Source organism: Schistocerca serialis, chromosome 4, assembly GCF_023864345.2.
Source record: "Schistocerca serialis cubense isolate TAMUIC-IGC-003099 chromosome 4, iqSchSeri2.2, whole genome shotgun sequence".
Taxonomy (NCBI): domain Eukaryota; kingdom Metazoa; phylum Arthropoda; class Insecta; order Orthoptera; family Acrididae; genus Schistocerca; species Schistocerca serialis.
Genome location: NC_064641.1, coordinates 831,900,627 through 831,925,014, shown reverse-complemented (window position 1 = coordinate 831,925,014; position 24,388 = coordinate 831,900,627). Strand labels below are relative to the sequence as shown.

Genomic DNA, 24,388 nt, shown 5'->3' with positions numbered 1-24,388 from the left:
GTAGCGCCTAGAACCGCTCGGCCACCCCGGCCGGCATATGGCGAGCTGTGGGAACCATAATGCATCCAGTAACATTGTCGAATATGACGGTGCGGTGTGCATAATGTTACATCAACGTGCTAACCTCCAAATCTTCGAACTCCGAACACTCACCCGCGAATATCATGTGACACTGTACATGTGAGTCTTTTCAGGGGTACAGTCGGCCTTGGCTTCATTTTTGTAGATAACAATGTACGACCGCATCGAACAGCGCTCGTGGAGGTGGTCTTGGAACCAGAGGATTTTCGGCGACTGCATGGTCCCCCGACCCCATCGAACGTGTATGGGATGCGTTGCGGAGAGGTATTACAGTACGTCCATATGCAGCAGCGACCATCTAGGGCTCATCTTCTGGGCGTTTACACCATTGGTCACTGCTGCTCGTGTCACTCCTGTCTACATAACGGCAGGAAACTATCCAGGAGTGACACCACCAGCAGTGGACCAATGGTGTAAACGCCCAGAAGATGACCCCTACGTCGGGTTGAAACCGGTTGGCGGTATTATAACAATAAAAATTGAGAATGCGCTAGGTGACGATCAGTTTGGCTTCAGGAAAAGTAAAGGGACGAGAGAGGCAATTCTGACGATACGGCTAGTAATGGAAGCAAGGATAAAGAAAAATCAAGACACTTTCATAGGATTTGTCGACCTGGAAAAAGCGTTCGACAATATAAAATGGTGCAAGCTGTTCGAGATTCTGAAAAAAGTAGGGGTAAGCTATAGGGAGAGACGGGTCATATACAATATGTACAACAACCAAGAGGGAATAATAAGAGTGGACGATCAAGAACGAAGTGCTCGTATTAAGAAGGGTGTAAGACAAGGCTGTAGCTTTTCGCCCCTACTCTTCAATATGTACATCGAGGAAGCAATGATGGAAATAAAAGAAAGGTTCAGGAGTGGAATTAAAATACAAGGCGAAAGGATATCAATAATACGATTCGCTGATGACATTGCTATCCTGGGTGAAAGTGAAGAAGAATTAAATAATCTGCTGAACGGAATGAACAGTCTAATGAGTGCACAGTATGGTTTGAGAGTTAATCGGAGAAAGACGAAGGTAATGAGAAGTAGTAGAAATGAGAACAGCGAGAAACTTAACATCAGGATTGATGGTCACGAAGTCAATGAAGTTAAGGAATTCTGCTACCTAGGCAGTAAAATAACCAATGACGGACGGGGCAAAGAGGACATCAAAAGCAGACTCGCCATGGCAAAAAAGGCGTTTCTGGCCAAGAGAAGTCTACTAATATCAAATACCGGCCTTAATTTGAGGAAGAAATTTCTGAGGATGTACGTCTGGAGTACAGCATTGTATGGTAGTGAAACATGGACTGTGGGAAAACCGGAAGAGAAGAGAATCGAAGCATTTGAGATATGGTGCTATAGACGCATGTTGAAACTTAGGTGGACTGACAAGGTAAGGAATGGGGAGGTTCTACGCAGAATCGGAGAGGAAAGGAATATGTGGAAAACACTGATAAGGAGAAGGGACAGGATGATAGGACATCTGCTAAGGCATGAGGGAATGACTTCCATGGTACTAGAGGGAGCTGTAGAGGGCAAAAACTGTAGAGGAAGACAGAGATTGGAATACGTCAAGCAAATAATTGAGGACGTAGGTTGCAAGTGCTACTCTGAGATGAAGAGGTTAGCACAGGAAAGGAATTCGTGGCGGGCCGCATCAAACCAGTCAGACTGATGAAAAAAAAGAAAAAATGCGATTAAGACTGTTCTTGAATTACTAATTAGTCATACTAATCGCTGCTTCTCTCCACAACCATGTTGTCCAGAAAGCGACCATCTAGTTGTCAGCCGCGCTGGTGGAGAAATAGAACACCCTACCAACCTTGTAATCAGAAAAAGACCACGTCGCAGAGCGCGCATTGTCATCCACGGTGATCATACACCCTATTAAGTACCAACTTCCGCCTTTTGTAATGTCCAGGGGAACATCATGAATCACAGTGACTACAGTGTGATTATTATCTTTGAGGAAAAGTGTCATTTCTGTTCCTCTCTCAGCGTATTTCTTTCATTTGGCCTCCGTCATTTCTTCCTATGTATGGTCCCAGTTTCATTGAGCCATGTTACTAGGCAGCGACATATCATGCGAAAGTTACTTTCGTCCTCACGTTTTGCACACCAGTAGGTGCAATAAATGAGCAGTGAAAAAACTATATAAATGAGCCATATCTAGTGCAATGACAAAATAATCAGTGAAAAAGAGTGGGGAAGATAAGTACCGGGTGATCAAAAAGTCAATATAAATTTGAAAACTGAATAAATCACGGAATAATGTAGATAGGGAGGTACAAATTGACACCCATGCTTGGAATGACATGGGGTTTATTAGAACCAAAGAAATACAAAAGTTCAAAAAAGTATATTGCTAGACGCGTGAAAGATCTCTTGCGCTCGTCGTTTGGTGATGATCGTGTGCTCAGCCGCCACTTTCGTGATGCTTGGCCTCCCAGGTCCCTAGACCTCAGTTCGTGTTATTATTGGCTTTGGGGTTACCTGAAGTCGAAAGTGTATCGTGATCGACCGACATCCCTAGAGATGCTGAAAGACAACATCCGACGCCAATGCCTCACCATAACTCCGGACATGCTTTACAGTGTTGTTCACAACATTATTCCTCGACTACAGCTATTGTTGAGGAATGATGGCGGACATATTGAGCATTTCCTGTAAAGAACATCATCTTTGCTTTGTCTTACTTTGTTATGCTAATTATTGCTATTCTGATCAGATGAAGCGCCATCTGTCTGACATTATTTGAACTTTTGTATTTTTTTGGTTCTAATAAAACCCCATGCCATTCCAAGTATGTGTGTCAATTTGTACCTCTCTATCTACATTATTCCGTGATTTATTCAGTCTTCAAATTTATACTGACTTTTTGATCACCCGGTATGTCTCGCCGAGTCTTTAGACAACGTAGGCACATTGAACTTGCGTTCTGATGCGTGTAATGGTGCCGATGTGTGTGACTAGGAATGCGTCCGCGAACATTCAGTGTGCTCTCGATTATGTTGAGACCGGCAACACAGCTAGCTCAAAGAATCTGCGAGAAGATGGCGCCGAAAGGTTTGTATAGTCTTTAAACGCACATATTTGTAATACTCACTCTACATATTCTGCACCCAATGATGCCAACACACCTTCCAACCAGTCTTCTTTGTGTGTATTATCGTATCTGTGTTTGTTTATTTTTTACATGGCTTCCTGTTTGGTTCTACAATGTAAGTGTTGTTCTCTTTGCGCCCAACGTGCATCATCATTTTGTGCACACGCTTAGCTTGCGGGACGGATCGTTTGTAACAGCAGATGTGTAGCGCTTAATTTGGCCTAGTTGCAGATGAACGCATTGTTGGCCCCCAAACCTTCCAATCACAGAAACTCTTACTCAGACTATTCCTACATCAATTCCGTTAAGAATCATGTAGGCACTGAGTAGGGGAAAAAAAGTCCCACAGTAAGTGGAACCACCAGTCCTCCTTGATGGTCACGAAACACTCATTGATTTGTTTTCTTTTGCTTCAGGGCGCAAAAAGCAACTGGGGTCATACGCGCCCAAGTCAAAACTATAGGACACGAACACAGAAAGGAGTTAAACGACTATACGTCAGTCCCAATTGACAGAATAGAAGACAGCTAAAAACAGGCACGTGGAAAAAGGGCTAAAAAAGACACCATACAGAAACAGAGGACCAAAACTAAAAATTAAATGGCCTTCACCATATTGGTTCGGTGGATAAAAAACAAAACGCGATCGACAGCCCGCGCATCATTCCCTAAAACGGCTGACAAATCAGACGGCAAACCCAAGCTGGAATGTGAATGGTTAAAAAAAGGCATTCCATCAGGAAGTGGCGAACAGTTAAAATTAGGGCGCAATGTGTACAAAGTGGTGGGATAGCTCCACTTAGCGAATTACGATGGCTAAAAAGGCAGTGCCCAATACACAGCCGAGTCAAAATAATCTGATCACGGCGAGAGGGCCGAGAGAAGGTCGTCCAAGACGCCGGGAGAGGCTTAATAAGCCGAAGCTTATTCCCATGAAGCGAGGACCGTTGGCGATGCCAAAGGGACACCACCTCCTGACAGACGGCAACGCAGAGGTCATCTGAGTGAATGTAGGTACTCGCAGACAGGTAAGAGGACGGCAGCCTTGGCAGCAGCGTCAGCAGCCTCGTTTCCTGGTAGACCGACATGACGAGGAAGCCACAGAAACATGACACTGGCTCCACCAAGAGAGAGCAAGTGACAGTTTTCCTGGACCCGCTGCACTAAGAGATGGGCAGTGTACAGCGCACATAGACTTTCAAGGGAACTGAGTGAGTATGAGCAGAGGACACAATTGAAAAGGCTGTGTTACCGGATGTACTCTGTGGCCTGGTACAAGGTGAAGAGCTCGGCTGTAAATACTGTGGAGTGTACCGGAAGCTAATATCGATAGACACAGATGCCAATGACGAAGGCACACCCAACCCCACGGTCAGTCCGAGAGCCATCAGTGTATACAAAGGTACTATCGCGAAGTTCCACGCGAAGGTCGTGAAACAGAAAGTGATAGACCGACGGTGGAGTAGTGCCCTTAGAAAGCGAATGAAGGCCAATGTTAACATGGACCGCTTCACGAAGAAAGGTGGTGAAGGGTTCACGCTCGGCGGGAATGTTGCAGGTAGTGTGAAGTTAAGCCGCCGTAGTAAGTGGAGAAAGCTGACTCCAGGAAGTAACAGAGAAGCGAGACGAGCCCCATACTGACGATCAAAGGAATCACCAAAGAAGGAGGCATAGGAGGGGTGGCCACGCATGGCAGACAAACGGCATGTATACCTGCTGAGGAGAAAGTCACAGCCGTAGGGCAGTGGTAGTTCAGTAGCTTCGGCATACAGACTCTCAACTTGGCTGGTGTAAAAGGCACCCGTGGCCAAACGGATGCCATGATGGTGGGTAGTGTTGAGACGGCGTAAAAGGGATGGGGGTGCAGATGCATAAAGTTGGTTAAGAAGGTCAGCCAAGGGGGCACCTCTCTGACAGGTCCTGGGAGAATCCCAAAGGGGATGATGCGTATTAAAATCACCGAGTAGCAAAAATGGGGGAGGTAGCTGCCAAGAAAGTTGAAGTCTGCCCTGGTGACAGCGAACGACGGAGGGACATATATGGTACAGAGGGAAAAAGACAGGTGGAGAAGGGAAACGCGAACTGCAACAGCTTCAAGATTGGTAGGTGGGAGATACGATGACTATGAATGTCATCCCTTACGAACAGCATGACACCCCATGAGATGTAATGCAGTCCTCAGGGGGAAGGTCAAAACGAATCGGTAAGAAATATCATAGCTCAAAGTGGTCGAGACGGCACAATTTCGTTTCCTGAAGGCAGAGTACAAGGGGACGCTGTAACGCTAAAAGCATCTGTAAATCCTCTTTGTGGGGCCGGAGGCTGCAAACGTTCTATTGGAGGAGAGTCATGAGGAGGAAGAGATGTTGGGGTGTCAGCTCGGCAGCTGCTGAGTGACAGCTGGGGAAGAGGCACTACTGCACGGCCCAGAAGCAGGAGGATCCTGCTCCACGGGGTCCACAGAAGCATCAGTTCAAAAATGGTTCAAATGGCTCTGAGCACTATGGGACTTAACTGCAGTGGTCATCAGTCCCCTAGAACTTAGGACTACTTAAACCTAACTAACCTAAGGACATCACACACATCCATGCCCAAGGCAGGATTTGAACCTGCGACCGTAGAGGTCGCGCGGTACCAGACTGTAGCGCCTAGAACCGCTCGGCCACTCCGGCCGGCACAGAAGCATCAGTTTGCTTTTGAAATCGGTCTGTGGAGTCCGACTCTGAAAAACGGTTGTTGGTGCGCACCGGCGACACGGAGGCTGGACGGGCTAAGGTATCACATGGTGACACCATCGAAGAGGATCTTCGAGGTGGCGAAGGAGAAGAGCATTTGCCTTTGGCGAACTTCTTCGAACTTCTCGGGTTAGATGAAGACTTGGCTGTTGTTTGGCTGGAGGGACTGAGGATGTCTTCATGGGAGTACTACTCCTGTCCTTTCTGGCCGACCTGTTGTGTAGATGGTGGCTTCGCCCCTTGAGGCGAGAGTTTGACGGCTTGTTGCATAGATGGACAGGGGAATGGCGATGCTACCTTGACATTTGGCGACTTCACAACCTCAGAGCTGAATTGGAAGTCGCATGTCTGCATGGTCATGTCCTTCACGGAGCGACGGGTAACAAGAACAGAACTACAGGTACCAGACGGGAGAACGCATGGTTTGCGACTAACCAGTAACTTTCGAGCGACTGGATAAGGCACCTTTTCCTTTACCGGATCTCTTGAACAGCCTGCTCATCAGTATCCACTGGACAATCCAGGGAGGAGGCGGCATGGCCGCCATTGCAGTTTATACAGCAGGTAGCAGGAAGTGCATCTCTACCACAGGTGACACATTTGGCTGGGTGTCGACAAGACGTTCTAGTGTGGTTGAAACGATGACACTGGTAGCAACACACTGGGTTCGGAATGTACGGCCGGATGGTGATAATTTCATAGCGAGCTTTGCGCTTGGACAGAAGCGCCACTATCAAAGGGCAGAAAGAGAGTGCGTGTGGGCACTAAGGAGGAATCTACCTTTTTCATTACACAACGGAGGCAATGACACCCTGACCAGAGAGGTAAGATTGGATTTCGTCCTCTGTTAGACTGTCGAGCAGCCTGGTGTAAATTACACCACGGGGAGAATTCAATGTTCCTCGACACGAGCCGGCCGCGGTGGTCTAGCGGTTCTAGGCGCGCAGTCCGGAACCGCGCGACCGCTACGGTCGCAGGTTCGAATCCTGCCTCGGGCATGAATGTGTGTGATGTCCTTAGGTTAGTTAGGTTTAAGTAGTTCTACGTTCTAGGGGACTGATGATCACAGTAGTTAAGTCCCATAGTGGTCAGAGCCATTTGAACCATTTGAACCTCGACACGAACAGGGTGAACATGGAGACGAGAGGCAGCAAGCAGTTGTTGTGCTTGAGAATCAGAAGTGGTCTCCAAAAGCAAAGTGCCATCCCGTAAACGAGAGCAGGATTTCACAGGGTTAGCAATTGTATCTACACCTTTCTGAATAATAAACGGATTTACTGTGGCGAAGGATTGACAGTCTTCAGTACGTGAGACCACGAGGAACCGTTGGGCAGCGGGAAGGGTCTTTGAATCAGTAGCCTCATTACATTTACGTTTTATAGACATTGAGCGGTGAGCTCCCTGGACCTGGCCTGTACTAGGGGGTACGTGTGCACCCTATCTGTCGATCCGGGGCTGGGAATTACACGTTACCCAGTCACCTGTTACGCGTCAGACACATAGGTCAACCTTCAGAGCGCACAGGGAGGAAGAAGAAAGAAGAGGACCCTCAAGTGGAGGAACGAGAGGGGAAGGGAAACAAAGAAAGGAAAAGGGAGCGAAAACAAAGGTGAGACTGTTCTTACAGCGACAGAATGCAGAACATTCCCAATAATATCTCAGAAATATTGCACAAGGGAGGGGAAAAAGAATAGCTAGAGGATAGAAATGCAGCACGGAAGGGAAAAAATGCTGCAAAGGCTCGGGCCCCGTGGTAGCAAAGCACGAGCCCGCCAAAGAGTAGCGAGCCCCCTGAGGGGGACGAAACGTCCATGCTATCCATCATAGAATATTGCTCAAGTATGTGGAAACCGTACCAAACAGGACTGACAAGGCATTCAAGTATACAATGATGGTCAGCACGAATAGTCACTTATTTCTTTCACCCAAGTGAAAGTGTCATGACAGACACCTTGAGCGAAAGCTACCAAACGGATCCTGCTGTATTTCCATGCTAATAAGAAATTTTGCTTTAAGTTTGCTGTTTATGAGAGCTTATTGTTACCATATAAAAAAGTCATTGCTACATAATGGTTACTAGATGTGTTTAAAATTAATGAAACTTTTCAGGTGCTGATGGCTACATAGTGTGCCCCGAGAACTTGCACCTGCGGCTTATCGCCATCTTCTGGACTACGAGGAAAGCAGAATCATTGGCATGAAGGACATAGGAACATCATACAGACAGATCTCGCAGATCGTTGGCTGTGATGCAATGACTGAAGAAAAAGTGGTGGCCAGACGGACTCAGGACGACACCTAGGCAGAGCTTACAGACAGTGTCACCACGAACTGTCGGAGACATACTGCTGGAAGTTGGGTTGAGACCTAGAGGTGCCTCGTGGCTGCTGTTCGAACCACGCCACAAACGACAGGGACTTGGTTGTTGTAGAGCCAGAATCAAATGGGACAATTTTTCATGATGGATAAAGCCGCTCCAGTTGTACCTGAATAATCCTTCATCCAAATAGTCATACAAACGACACGGGTTTCAGGAATTAAATCCCATCTTCAGTCGCTACAAAAACAAAACTAAGTGGAATGATTCATAGAATCAATTAAAATTAGAAGGGCCTATAAAATATGAACTTCAGGTTATACCTTGATTGCGCTCTTTCTGGGCTCTCACGACATGCGGCGGACTGGGAATTTACGTGGTAAGCTACTGTTGTGATTCACAGATTGGCATTCTACGGCTTATATGCCTTCATTTCTATTTCTTGAGCCCATGCCACACGTCTGCTTGTTCGCAGTTGGTTCATAGGTTACGTTAGGCTGGCCGGATGTGCCTATCTGTTGTTACATTCATGGTTTTTCGGTTAGGTCCCCATTACCGGGTGTGGTACTGGTTGACTCACAGAGCCTTTCATTGCCTCAGTCCGACTGGATCTCGCATGCTACTTGACAAATTTGCTGAGTATTTTTGGATGACTGGTGCGACTTTCTCGTACGCAGTCAATATTTATGAACCGAAGTTCACATTTTTACGGATCCTTTTAATGTCAATTCTATGAAGCGTCCCTCTTAGTTTCCCCTGTTTTTTGTAGCGCCTGAAGATGGGATTTACGTTTTGACACATGGGTCGTGTGTACGATTTTATCCAAAGAAATGATTAGTCAAGTACAACTAGACCTGATTTATTCATCATGAAATATTTTAGCAACAGTTATGGATGCCCCGTAAAGAGTGTGTTATGAAAATGGGGCAAAGTTTGGCATTCTATTATGTTCAGCGATTTGTCTCTTCCTTTCTGTTGGGCAGACAGACGCCAGTGTGTCTGTAGACGACCTAGTGAATGGCTGGCGGAAATTGAAGCGCCAGCACTAATTTCGTTTATAATGAGATTTTCACTCTGCAGCTGAGTGTGCGCTGATATGAAACTTCCTGGCAGATTAAAACTGTGTTCCGGACCGAGACTCGAACTCGGGACCTTTGCCTTTCGCGGCCAAGAAGCTGTGAGGACGGGTCGTGAGTCGTGCTTGGGTAGCTCAGATGGTAGAGGACTTGCTCGCAAAAGGCAAAGGTCCCGATTTCGAGTCTCAGTCCGGCACACAGTTTTAATCACTAGTATCGTCTGCTGGGGTCCTACTAGGAGCACGGTAGTCACGGACAGAAGCGATTTTCGAGACACACATCGCCAACTCCTGGATCATTTTACAGGGAGATGTTGCGTAAGACAACACGACTGATTTGATAATATCACTGAAGGGAGGCTGAATGCTCGCCAGTATGTGGTAAGAAGACAAACCTTGTTGTCACACCGTTCATGATCAAGATACAAAATAGCATATCCTAGCAGGACAGTGCAAAACCTTAGATTGCAATTCAGTACATAAGTCGTGAGGAATCTACAGATTCCTGACAGGTGTGTCTGGTCCCCCTTATTTCTCACTTACAGAGCACGTCTGGTATGTGATGATAACATTATTTTCATGCCATACTTTAACAGGCACTTGTGTTCAAAAACTGATACAGCTTGTGTTTCAGGTATGGTAAGAAACCTCTCCACTCCCCCCCCCCCGCCTCAAAGATGACATGCGGTGTCTGTTCACTTCCAGGCGACAACGAATACAAGAGCGTGATCGTCTGCTTGGAGGTCACATCTCGTACTGATTATGACTGGTATCAATTCCGAATGGAATGAAAGTTTAATCAATTAAATGCGCTTTGTGATGAGCGTCTCCACAGAGAAGCTTCTATCAATTATATTCTCAGAGAAAATCTGTCTAAATGCTCACTGAGAATACCGCGACTATAATGTAGCATGTCGGGGTAAACAAACATGTAACTGAGTTTTGCCTTTATGTAAACAGGGCATAAAAATAAAAAGAAAATCTTTAACTGGTAGAATTACGGTAAATTGATTTGCTTTTTTCCGTTAGCGTGCATTTAATGATTTTTTGTAGCACAAAAATAAATATTAATAATTTTTATAGAGCAAATATAAATATTAACTGTAAAAATGTGCGATCGATAGGGTCTTTTGAATTTGCTATCCTCCAGGGAACACTTGATGCTGTTAATAAGACGCAGTGTTGTGCGAAATAAATAATGAGCAGCCCAACGCGTTATGCGTCAGTCAGTCCGCTTCACCAGGAAGTAGGCATCACGGCTTACTAATATTCGTACGTGTTCCGGTGACTCTGGACGTGATGTGCCTATGCTCTCCCCTGGAGACGTGCTGCTAACAAGGCTTGTGGCGTTGCATGTTTGTAAACTTACCTCGTCAAGGGATGCCATTCTTGTTGCCGAGAGGTGACACAGTGACCTGCAAAAGGAAACAATTGCTTACGTAAGAGGCGATATCCGAGACTCAATGCCGACTTGACAAGGCTGACTGCGGCCGATTGTGAGGCGTGCAGGCCTGGAGGAAATTGAAGCTCCAGCACTAATGTCGCCTGCTGAGTTCGTTCTAGGAGCACGGCAGTCACGGACACTCAAGGTGAACCAGAAGCTCTGTAAATGTCGCTTAACTCTGTAAAAGCTATCGTTGAAGAGTTGGCTTGTCCGTAGATCAAACATGTGAATTGCGTACTTTGAGGCAAACAAAAGTAGAAAGAGAACTGAATAACATCGGTCAAATATTTTATGAACCGATCTGTCTAGAAATAAGTAATAATATAGATTACAGACACGTTTGACGCACCTCATTTGCTGCAGATTCAAACGTGCGTGAAATGCTTCTCTATTTTTATTTCTTACATTTAGACAAATTGTTCCATAAAATATTTGACTGATTTTTTTCATTTTCTTTTATTTTCATGTTTTGTTCAGAAAGTATGATCTTATTGACACATTTGCTTTCCTAATGTCTTCTGTTCTTGAAATGTCCTTGATTAGGAGGAAGCGTTTTTGACAGATAATACCACACCAATTTGTGTGCAAAATGTCTAGGCATTGAAGAGATAAACTTTTTGGCTCTTCATTTACACAATTAGCAGTAGCTACTCGTGAAATACATCAATTGTTTTCTCAAATCACTAATTAAGGTTTTGTTAACTACCACGGTTATTTTAAAAGGAATTAATTTTTTTTGTTGTAAAATAGACATCACGATATTCAGTTTGATATCCCATTTTCCCATTTCCAATTCATCGTTTGGCCGTGAAAATTCGGACAAAAACCCGTTGTGTAATTTATAGTGGGTCTGCTTTCACGCTGCTCAAAAATTTGAACAATTGAATGCAAGGCAAAAATTCATGGTAGAAATTAATGACAACTATGCAGGAAGGCGAGACACACCCAGATCTCTACAACATTTTCTGGAGCTTGCAAGGGTCGCAGGTTGCCAGAATGTTACAACATTCCGCGTGACGTTCTAGTGACGGGATCAGTTGCATATGGTAGTTGCTGGATGGGCAGCCAAGAGAACAGATATAAGGAAATCTCCATGTTTTAATTTATGAAAAATGTGCTACTAAGTGGTGGGATATAAGAGGGCGTAACTGTCAGCCACGAGCAGTGGACTGAGTACCTAGCCACTCACTGCATGTAACCGACGGCCGGTCGAGGAATTATTTATTTACTCGCTTCCGGCAGCTAACGGCCATTTAGACATATAGTACAAACTATAAACTGATGACATAACAGTGAGATAAGTATAACAAGATTAATGATTAATGTTGTTGTAGTGACACAAAAGAATAAAGATGTACGTATCCGTTTGACAAAGGTATTGAACATGCCGTGTATGAATTTTACACGGCACCAGAAGTTAACAGATAAAACGAAAAAGTAGTAAAACTGGAAATACGCCTGTTGAGAGCCTAAATTGAAAAAAATATAAATATAAAATACATATTAACATGACAGTAAAGGTAGTTCCGGTGCTGATGTAGGATGCTGCGAACACAAAAGAGGAAGATTATCGACGGCTGCCGCTGAAAATGAATATGAAACATAAAGAAATTAATATCTGCCCTGATACGTCACTATTACTGTAATGTTCTGACAGCGCCTGGAATGCTTTTCAACTGAACTCTGATTGTAGTTACTGAACCTCGTAGTCAGTCATGGATTGGTTGTGTAAACTTGTATTAGTTATGAGAAAATATAAGGGCGTTATTGTTAACTGCTATTGGAAGGGATTCAGTAGCACAGACAGTATTAATTGCGATGGATGGGCAGTGTAATGTGTTCCGTGAGGATTTTTCAGTGATGCGTCGCTGAATTTAACTATGATAATAAGTTAGTGATTACTTGGCGAGCTATACTTGATTTATTCTGGGCTAATTATTCCTCGACTTTTGTGAATTTTTCCTGAATTGTGGATTAACGAAATTTTACAAACGACTGCGTCCGATTAGTCAGAATAAACGGGAAGTCAGGGCCTAGTAATGATTAGCAAGAATCGTTTATGGGAAGGGGATTATATTTTTGTATAATTTAGCCCCTGGTTTGTATTTCACCTGAGGCTGTAATTATAATTACAGTGGAAGCCCTCAGGTTTCACGTAGGTCGGGAGGTGGACGGAACAACTACACCCGTGGATAATAGATGGCCGACAGATAAGGGAATCGCCACAAGCTATAACGTTGATACATTGGGTGAAGTACGTTAGTCCCTTGAACTATTATCCTAATATATTTCGAAAGTACCAAAACTAAGTTCTCATGAGCCCCATCCGGTCAGAGGTATATTATTTCTCTTAATCTACCGAAACTGATAAGTGTGAAGGCTGTTGTGATGCCTTTGAAAATGACGCGAAGATTATCTAACCCCATTTTTGTCCATTTCAGACTTCTGCTTCGTTTCTAAGTGACTTCATCATTAATGTCACGCCAAATTCAAGTGTTCCTCTTTTTCTTTCGTAAACGGACGTATTTACGCGATATATACAGAGATTTTAAAGCAGATGTCATTGCCACAAAAAGGAAATTCGTACTTGTTAAAAGCGCGTGAGAGAAATACAAAAAGGACGTTATAAACTGCTCAAAACAAAGTTATGCACCACTTGCATTTCTACGATATCTGTGTACCTAGATTAAAGAGAAACTTGTGATGAAAGAATATACATTTTGTTGAAAAATTAAAACAAACCAGTCATAAAAATATTGGCAGTCTATTCGTAAGTGCACAACCTGGTACATACTGAAATCAAAGACTAATTCTGCATAGAATTCGGTACGTCGTTGCTGCAACTCGTGCACTGTAACATGACTGGATCATCGTTGGCATGCTACCGTTGGACGGTTAAGACGTAGCTGCTCAACCCTTTCCAATTGCGGCCCCCCCTGACGTCATCCAGTCTGTGACGAGGGTTCCCTCGAGCAAGCATTGCAAATTTCAACTGATTCCAAGTACGTTGGAGTCACCTAATACAACAGGCCATTCCATTCGGTTGATTCGGAAGGTGTTCACGAGGTGAGCAAGGTATGCTTATGCATTATCGTCTTGGAAGAATAACACATCGCCGAAATGTTTACCGAAGGGTTGGACAAACAGGGAGGGGGGGTTCTGTCCTGATACTGCACGGCCCGCAACTTAGTCTCTATCGTGATGAAAAGGACTGACATTCGTACACTACGAAGGCCCAAAGCGTGGCTGATTTCTCTCTCTGCTGATCTGGTGAGACTGCTTGCTTTAAACGTGCGTTAATATCTGGCCACCTGTTGACTCTTCCGTGGCGATCGTCAGGTGTGTATAATTCGTTGGTGAATACTTGCCGACACCATTGATCCAGACTGCAAGATTACATTCCGAAAGGTGACAGGTGGGGGCCGGGGGGGGGGGGGGGGTAGTATTCTAGTTCGAAATGGTCGCCTAGAGGTCAAATTGATCCTGCGAGGCTGGTTGCATACTGTGTGTCGCCACAGCCCTCTCAATTTTCTCCAGAAAGGCAGCCACCTGCGTTCGAAACTTCACGCTCTACACTCTCCCAAATTTTTAAAAACGTCATTCTGTAATACTCTGTACAATTTTATATTTGTACCGATCTGTTGGCGATATAATTTAATACACCCAAGCCAAATAATAAAACCGACGTTTGCAATTCAATCTATCAAGTGGAGCGATTAAGAACTGATTTTTCCTCTCAGTTATGCTCATAATCATGCAGCTCCTTCCGAATTAAAAGCACGCTGTGACTTCGTGGATATTTTCTCTCTAAGTCTTTCCAGTTTCCTTCGGTTATTCACGGCTGGTATTTCGGAGAACACAACTGTATTGTATGCAAACAATCCACGTGTGCCACTCACATCGCCTGGTCGTTTACATATACTGGGAACGGACAAGCTCCTTCACACTTCCTTAACACCCTCATAACGTTCTCTTGGTTTTTTATTGGACATTCATCAAGCAGAGCAACTGAGTCGCTACCGTCAACCTTAATTTTCTGTGTCCCAATCACTACTCCACGAGCTTGTGTATCAGCTGACAAAGTAATCTAGTGTCGAAAGACTTTGGGAAATTAAGCGTATACAACATGTCTCTTCGTCTTCGTCTATCATTTGCGAGGTATCGTCTGCGAAATATTAAAACGTTAATGATATAGCTTTAGGGTCGTGAGCATATCTTCTTCTACAGATATCATTCCAGACACGTACTCTGAAAACCAGTGTGATGTGCGTGGCAGAGGGTACTTAGCATTTTACATCTTAGGGTTTCTTTCAGATCCAGTCGCATACGGAATGTGTAAGGAATAACTGTTTGAATACCTCTGTGTGTTCTGTAGTCATCGTTACCTTGTCTTCACGAACCCAAAGAGAGCGATACGAAGCGGGATGAAGAAAATCTCTCGATGCTTCACTTCACATTGTTCTCGGAATTTTATAAGTAGACTTTTGCGGTATATTTTGCGTCTATCCTGGCAGTTCACGATTTTCAATATTTCGTGAGTCAAATAGATCACGCACGTGGAAGGACACAGCTGGAATGCAGAAGTGACTGCGTGTAGCTTCCTTCGCAGACTGACTGCATTTCCTTAGTATTCTTCCAATGCAACGGAGTTTGTCGCCTGTCGTACCTACGATCGAACCTATTTGGTCATTCTGTTTTACATCCTACAAATTTTTTACTCGGGTAGTTTTTTGAGTTTACCGATTCTGACTGACTCACTGTCGTTTTGCTTATATAACACTATGGTTTCTGTTTCTGGTTTTGCGAACTACATCATTTTACGTTGCTGCGCATTTAAAGAAAATTGACAGCCCTTGCACTACTTTGAAATCTTATCAAGATCTGATTGAATATTTCGATAGCTTTTTTTTCAGACAGTAGGTCGTTTGCGAAAAGTCTGAAGTTACTATTGGCTTTGACGTCATTAACATACTACTTGAACAACAGAGTTCTCATTATACCGGGTGTTCAAAAAGCCTCTACGCAGTGCCGTATGATTGTTAGCCGCGCGTTCCGTATGCCGCAATGAATATACCGAAAAGAAACTCAGTGAAATACAAGTTATTAATTTATTGAATATTCATTTTACTTACAAATTTTCACATGAAATGTTGAAAGTACCCTCCTGTTGTTGAATATACAATTCAATTCGTTTAATCATGTTTCCAAACACAAGATGAAACATTTCTTCTGTAACAGAAGCTGTGAGCCGGCCGGTGTGGCCAAGCGGTTAAAGGCGCTACAGTCTGGAACCGCACGACCACTACGGTTGCAGGTTCGAATCCTGCCTCGGGCATGGATGTATGTGATGTCCTTAGGTTAGTTAGGTTTAAGTAGTTATAAGTTCTAGGGGACTGATGACCTTAGAAGTTAAGTCCCATGGTGCTCAGAGCCATTTATTTAGAAGTAGTGAAAGTGGATATTGCAGTTTTCAATTCATCGATGGATTTTGGACGGTTTTTATAGACATTGCTTTCGATGCACCCCAGAAGAAAAAGTCAGGTGGTGTTAGGTTAGGCGATCGTGGAGGCCAAAGTCCCTGTTAAATTATGCGATCATCAAAAACATCAGCAAGCAGTGACATTGAAACGCGAGCTGTATGCTCGGTTGCACCATCATGTTGAAAGTAACCGTTCAGTATTTCACTTAACACTAGTTCTCCTACGAATGGGTACAGAATATCACTGCAGTATCGTTGTGCGTTTATTGTCTCGTTGAAAAATATGGGACCGACAATCCGACGTCTAGAAATTGCAATCCAAACTCATATCTTCACAGAATGAAGTGGTTCCTCAGGAATACACAATGGATTTGCAGTACCCCATATACGAGAGTGTGCTATGGCCGAGCGGTTCTAGGCGCTTCAGTCTGGAACCACCCACCGCTACGGTCGCAGGTTCGAATCCCGCCTCGAGCATGGAAGTGTGTGATGTCCTTAGGTTGGTTAGGTTTAAGTAGATCTAAGTTCTAGGGGACTGATGACCTCAGATGTTAAGTCCCATAGTGCTCAGAGTCATTTGAACCACTGTCAGAGACGGGTGTCGCGTCCCCTTACAAAGGGGGAGTTTTCACTTATTCGTGCTGAGGAAGTGATAGTATTGGTTAAAATTCATATGGCTTCCATTGGTGGGCCATAGTCATAGGCTAATATTCCCGCTCTGATGCAGAAGAAGGGGTGTTGTTAGCTAACCTCCTGTGGATAGCATTGGCCGCCTATCGTCATTGGATAGAAAGCCACTATACCACACTTACGCTGGAGAAGAGTTAGCCTGCCGTGGTGGCCAAGCGGCTCTAGGCGCTTCAGTCTGGAACCGCGCGACCGCTACGGTCGCAGGTTCGAATTCTGCCTCGGTGATGGATGTGTGTGACGTCCTTAGGTTAGTTAGGTTTAATTAGTTCTAAGTTCTAGGCGACTGATGACCTCAGAAGTTAAGTCGCATAGTGCTCAGAGCCCTTTGAACCATTTTTGAGAAGGGTTATTGGTTGAAATTCCTGCTACCGCTATTGGTTGGTCGTCATCATCGGCTAGATTCGAAACGGACAGACCAAGAGAGAGGGAATGTTTACCCAAAATATAATTGTCCGCCGAGGTGACTTGCAGCGCGTTGTTTATGCCGCTCACACACCGCGGCCGCGTATTTACTTCCATGATGGCGGTGAGCCACGAAACCGGAAGCCTATAGCCGTCCTCTCTATTGAAATTACATGCATTCTTAGAAATTTCAACCGCTTCTCGGACCTTTCTTCTATAAATGTTTGTTTCTTTAGCCAGCACACGTACGTTATTAAATTCGATGTCAGGGCCACAGTTCTCATGATGTTCCGCTACTGCCGATTTTGAACTTTGTTTTAGCCGCATACGCCGTTCGTGTTCCTTAATGCGTTCTTTAACAGTTCTTCCCGTTTCGCCTATATACACTTTGCCGCAGTCAAATGTCACTAGATAGACGCCTGCATTGTGGAGGCAATCAGGTGCATCCGTTTTCCGTCGGAAAAAAACTTTTATTTTGTTGTGGCTAAAGAAAGATGTCTGAAAACCATTTTTCTTCAAAATTCTGCTTATGCGGTCAGTGTTCCCAGAAACGAACGGTAACCTGAGGGAGCGAGAAAGCGATTCCTCGTCATTCGTATTAGCGGTATAAATATTCCGCCTAAAAGTCCTGTTGATTGAAAACTATCATACCCATTTGCCTTCAATATCCTCTTTAAAAAAATCAACTCTGATTCGAAGTTGTCGTCATCACTGTACGGAAGAGACGTGAAGAGTAAGTGTTGAGTACTGCTTTCTTCTGTGCTGGGTGGTGGTGTGAAGGGCATCTAAATACCTGTTTGTGTTAGTCGACTTTCTGTACGCTCTGTGACCTAGAGTGTTATCAGATCTTCCTTATACCAACACATCTAGGAACGGGAGACCGACCTGACTCTCAGCCTCCAAGGTAAATTTGATTTTGGGATGAATTCCATTTAAGAAGTTGTGGAAAGTGTGAAGTTGTTCTTCGCCTTGTGGCAATATAACAAATGCATCGTCTACATAGTGGAGCCAACAAGAAGACTTCAAAGGAGCACTACTTAACGCTTGTTGCTCAAAATGTTCCATAGAAACGTCAGCTGCAACTGGCGAAATGGTTGAGACCATAGGAAGGCCGTCGGCCTGTTCATAGAATTCACCATTGTATTTAAAATAGCTCGAACGAAGACATAATTCAATTAGTCACAAACATCTGGAACAACATTCTCCCTTATGATCTCCATTGTATCTGATACTGGGGACGTTAGTAAATAACAATGTCACATCGAATCTAACAAGAATGTCACCTGCAGGTATCTTCAGTGTGCGTATAATTTCTGAAAAATGTTTCGAATCTTTCATAAAAGTATTTGTTTGACGAACTAGACGTCGGAGTTTGCCAGATAAATGACGTGCTAAAAAATAAGTCGGCGAGTTAACCCCACTGACTATAGGCGTCTCATATCAGGTTTTTCACTTTCCGAACGATTCTGTTCCTCGGATCGCTTTTTAACTTGCGATACCTATGTATTCGCCCATAGACTTCTCTGCAGCCATCGTTCATTCCTGTCATCTATGCCCATGGTCCACCACAGTTGCATCGGCCCCTGTTTTGGATGGGGCCATTTTGCCACGCACGGTATACTTTAGCCACGGCGGCAGTGAACAATTATCAAACTTAACGGTTTCGGAAATTCTTCCACCCTTGACCCAAAAGACATTGGTCACGACCTTTCGCACGTCAGGTAAATCGCTCCATTTCCGCATTACGATCACGACTGCGCTGTTTCCCGTGACCCCCGGTACACTTTATACAGGATGATTCAAAAGTAACTGTTCACACTTCGTATGTGTAATGTACAGTCAAAATAAGAGTAAAATATTAAATAAAGTTTTGTCTCTTATTTCCGAATTATGGTGCGTAATGACATTTGTGGTAGGCTTTACATCACGGGCCTGTACAGGCTTTTGGCGCATCGTGTTCGCCTGCATATCGACTGATGCTGCTTTTTCGACGGTGCCGCTGAACATTTCAGTCGGGAGGCAAGAGAGCGTCGCAAAGTTGCTTATCCGGATATGAGGACCGCTCATGCAGGACCAGATTTTAAACCGGTACTTTTACCTTTGGGACTGTCTCAAGGAGCTCTTCTATAGTGTTGCAACTGAGAATGTGGCACAACTACAGCGGCGAACTGGAAACGGCTGTGCAGTGTCCAGAATGTGATGGACGGAGCCGGCAATATTACGAGAGCGGTAAGAAGTCGAGCATGCCACTGTCTTCGAATACATGGAAATCATTTTCAACACGTGGGGTAAAAATATAGGGCTATTACAAATGATTGAAGCGATTTCATAAATTCACTGTAGCTCCATTCATTGACATATGGTCACGACACACTACAGATACGTAGAAAAACTCATAAAGCTTTGTTCGGCTGAAGCCGCACTTCAGGTTTCTGCCGCCAGAGCGCTCGAGAGCGCAGAGACAAAATGGCGACAGGAGCCGAGAAAGCGTATCTCGTGCTTGAAATGCACTCACATCAGTCAGTCATAACAGTGCAACGACACTTCAGGGCGAAGTTCAACAAAGATCCACCAACTGCTAACTCCATTCGGCGATGGTATGCGCAGTTTAAAGCTGCTGGATGCCTCTGTAAGGGGAAATCAACGCGTCGGCCTGCAGTGAGCGAAGAAACGGTTGAACGCGTGCGGGCAAGTGTCACGCGTAGCCCGCGGAAGTCGACGAATAAAGCAAGCAGGGAGCTAAACGTACCACAGCCGACGGTTTGGAAAATCTTACGGAAAAGGCTAAAGCAGAAGCCTTACCGTTTACAATTGCTACAAGCCTTGACACCCGATGACAAAGTCAAACGCTTTGAATTTTCGGCGCGGTTGCAACAGCTCATGGAAGAGGATGCGTTAAGTGCGAAACTTGTTTTCAGTGATGAAGCAACATTTTTTCTTAATGGTGAAGTGAACAGACACAATGTGCGAATCTGGGCGGTAGAGAATCCTCACGCATTCGTGCAGCAATTCGCAATTCACCAAAAGTTAACGTGTTTTGTGCAATCTCACGGTTTAAAGTTTACGGCCCCTTTTTCTTCTGCGAAAGAAACGTTACAGGACACGTGTATCTGGACATGCTGGAAAATTGGCTCATGCCACAACTGGAGACCGACAGCGCCGACTTCATCTTTCAACAGGATGGTGCTCCACCGCACTTCCATCATGATGTTCGGCATTTCTTAAACAGGAGATTGGAAAACCGATGGATCGGTCGTGGTGGAGATCACGATCAGCAATTCATGTCATGACCTCCACGCTCTCCTGACTTAACCCCATGCGATTTCTTTCTGTGGGGTTATGTGAAAGATTCAGTGTTTAAACCTCCTTTACCAAGAAACGTGCCAGAACTGTGAGCTGGCATCAATGATGCTTTCGAACTCACTGATGGGGACATGCTGCGCCGAGTGTGGGAGGAACTTTATTATCGGCTTGATGCCTGCCGAATCACTAAAGGGGCACAATCGAACATTTGTGAATGCCTAAAAAAACTTTTTGAGTTTTTGTATGTGTGTGCAAAGCATTGTGAAAATATCTCAAATAATAAAGTTATTGTAGAGCTGTGAAATCGCTTCAATCATTTGTAATAACCCTGTACAGTACGTAGCTGAGCTGAATTTCGGGTCCCTTCATATCTCTGCTTTCTGAGAAGAACTGATTTTTGTTGTTTGGGTTGCACGTTTGATCCCTAATCTACTGCATAATTTTGAAATAACGCGATATCAGACAAAGCTTTATTTAACGTTTTATTCTTATTCTGATGATTACATTACACCCAAGAAACACGTACCGTTACCTTTGAATCCCTGTATATCTTCCACTATCTGTTCTGCCACCTACCGTCTACGACACGTCATTGCACGTTGACGTCCAAAACAGGCAGTGGTCACATTAATGTGACTGGACGGTGTATCACAGCGGTTGTATTAAGATCTCCTGCAATTAATAGCCATTGTGATAGTCGATGGAAACGGTGCCACTCCCCAGCAACTAACTGACTTAAAAACCAAGCTGTGACTTGACCCTGAATCACTGAGACACCAGGGGAGAAGCTCATCATCATCATCATCATCATCATCATCATCATCATCATCATCATCATCGTCTTTTCTTTGGAGCCTTTGTCCCACTTCAACGCAGGGCCGGCCTTGTTACTATGGATCTGGCGGTGTTAGTTGCAGAGTGTGGCAGGATACCCTTCCTGTCGCCAACCCGAACCCTCCGGGACGGAATTAGTGTACTCCAGCTGTCTGCGTCTAGTGTAAGCCATGAAATAGTGCGAAAGTTTTCAAATGTCTGCGAGTCGTGTAACTAAGGAGGAACGGGGGGACCAGCCCAGCATTCACCTGCCTAAAACGACATCCAGACTGGCTCGTCGTTAATCCACCGGGCGGATTCGATCTGGGGCCGGCACACCTAGCCGAGTCCAGCTAACCTCGTGGGCAGGGGAGAAGCTCATGAATATGGTAAATAGTCTACAGGTTAACAGCAGCGTAATTAGCTGCTTTTGCTATTCCTTTTGTTGCCGTAATGTGTACTGTATACAAAATACCAGACAGTTATAATGATTTGAAGAAACCATATAGAGCTTCAGTCAGTGCTCGCAAACTCCTCTGGGAACACAGGACTATTCTTTACTGAAACTAAGATGCACATTATCCTGTAAAAAAATCTTGATGAAACATGCTATACACAAGCCCAATTCTAAAATATTTGGCAGTGTATCATGTTACTTTTTGATGTCGCCTACGAAACTTGGACGCCCATCGTAGAGTTTGTAAAAGTTATGTCAATGGTCTTTTATGATGTAACACTGCCAACGTCCAAAATCATGAACAACAGCTTTTTTTTTCAAAAAATGTATTTTCTTAATCGGAAAGTTCGTTCGAGCAGCACAGTCCTTTATTAAGATATTTTATGGTCATACTGGAGGCGACATGCCACTGACTTATCAGGATTGTTAGAGTGAAACCTACAGATTAACGTGAACCCCAAACCACACGTCAAACTGAACTACTAGCAGAGGTGAAAGAAACGATATGTGACTGAAAAATCTTAGCATTAATTTGTGATCGAACTTCGAACCATAAGAGTGAAACCCTAACAGAAAACCAACTGCCTATGTCAATGATTACTCCTATCCAGCTTATGCATCTACATCCAAACTCTCCAAACTACTCTCAAGTGCGTGGTAGAGGGTACTTCCGAATGTACCATTTACGAGGGTTGTCCAGAAAGTAAGTTGCAATCGGTCGCGAAATGGAAACCACAGTGAAAATCAGAAACGTTTTATTTGCAACAGTTAGGTACACCTTCCACCTACTTTTCTACATAGTCGCCGCTCCAACTTCGAGTTTCGTCATAGTGTTGTATCAACTTTACAATATCGTCATCATAGAAAGCAGCCGCCTATGCTTTTGGCCAGTTACCTACACTGGTCTGCAGCTCGTTGTCTGTGGAAAAATTTTTTCTTCGTAGCCAGCGGTTCCTGTGAGCAGAGACAAGACTCAGGGGGAGCCAGTTACGGACTGTATTGTGGGTAATCAAACACTTCTCATCGGAAACACTGCAGGAGCGTCTTCATTGTCCTGCAGTGTGCGGCCAAGAATTGGCATGAAGAAGGAACTGCTCGACAGTTGTGTTATGTGGGCTGCATGACACAGGTGAAATCTCTAACCAGGCGCTCATACTTGGCGGCAGACGGTATTTCCTACGCATCTTTACGTGCTCACTGTTCACTCAAAACTGAAAAGAGCGACGCGATACGATCGACGGGCATACTAGAGACACTGCCCAACACATCTGTGCAAAGCCTTACCGGATTTTCCCAGTGGTTTCCATTTCGCGACCGATCGGGACTTACTTTCTGGACAACCCTCGTATTAGGGCTTCTTCCCATTCCATTCACGTATGGAGCGCAGGAGAAACGGTTGCTTAAACGACCTTGTGCGCGCTGTCATTAGTTTAATCTTGTCTTCACGATTGCTGTCAGAGTGATACGTAGGGTGCTGTAAGAAGTAAGGAAAGGAGAGTGCTTAACGTAGAGGCGGAGCACACTCTCTGATTAAGGAAGGATTGGGATGGAAATCAGGCGTGTCCTCTCAAAGGAACCATCCCGTCATTTGCCTGAAGCGGTGTAGGGAAACCATGGAAAACCTAAATCAGGACTGCCTGAGGGAGTTTTGATACAGAGTGTTGAAGTACATTTCTGGATTCATCACTTAATGTTGGTTTTTGAAACTCTGTAAGTAAGTTTTCTCGGCATATTTCCACGTATCTCTTCTAGTGTCTGCCAGTTCAGTTTCTTCAGCATCTCCGTGGCAGTCTGGCATGAATAAAACAAACCTGTAACCACCCGTGCTGCCCTCCGTGTAGCTCAATATCCACTGCAAGTCCTCTTTGGTACGGGCCCCACACACTTGAGGCAATATTCTAGGATGGGTCGTGCGAACATTTTGTAAGCCATCGCCGGCCGGAGTGGCCGTGCGGTTCTAGGCGCTACAGTCTGGAGTCCAGCGACCGCTACGGTCGCAGGCTCGAATCCTGCCTCGGGCTTGGATGTGTGTGATGTCCTTAGGTTAGTTAGGTTTAATTAGTTCTAAGTTCTAGGCGACTGATGACCTCTGAAGTAAAGTCGCATAGTACTCAGAGCCATTTGAACCATTTGTAAGCCATCTCCTCGTAGACTGATTGCATTTCCCCAGTATTCCACCAAAGAAGGCAAGTTTGCCACATACTATACCTAAGGCTGAGCCTGTGTGATCTTTCCACTTCATATCGCTGCTAATTGTTACGCTTAGGTAATTGTAAGATTTGATCATTTCCAGTTGAGACCCGGTGATATTGTTGTCATAGGGTAATTTTTTTATGAAGTGCTTAATTTTACATTTCTGAACATTGAAAGCAAGTTGATAATGTTTGCATCATTTTGAAACCACATCAAGATATTTTCGCTTTCTGAAGGTTGTATCACGCTACAGATCAGTGCATCATCTCTGAAAAGTCTTAAGTTTATATTAATATTGTCATT

General features: G+C 44.5%; 1 protein-coding gene across 1 annotated transcript in view; it reads right to left on the bottom strand.

The window, feature by feature from the left end:
• LOC126474999 (acyl-CoA-binding protein homolog) overlaps positions 1-24,388 on the bottom strand; it is a 163,156-nt gene that overhangs the window by 88,329 nt on the left and 50,439 nt on the right. The window contains exon 2 of the mRNA XM_050102538.1: positions 10,674-10,719. Within this exon, the coding sequence (XP_049958495.1) occupies positions 10,674-10,691 (18 nt within the window). The 5' untranslated portion in view covers positions 10,692-10,719. The remainder of the gene's footprint in view (positions 1-10,673; positions 10,720-24,388) is intronic.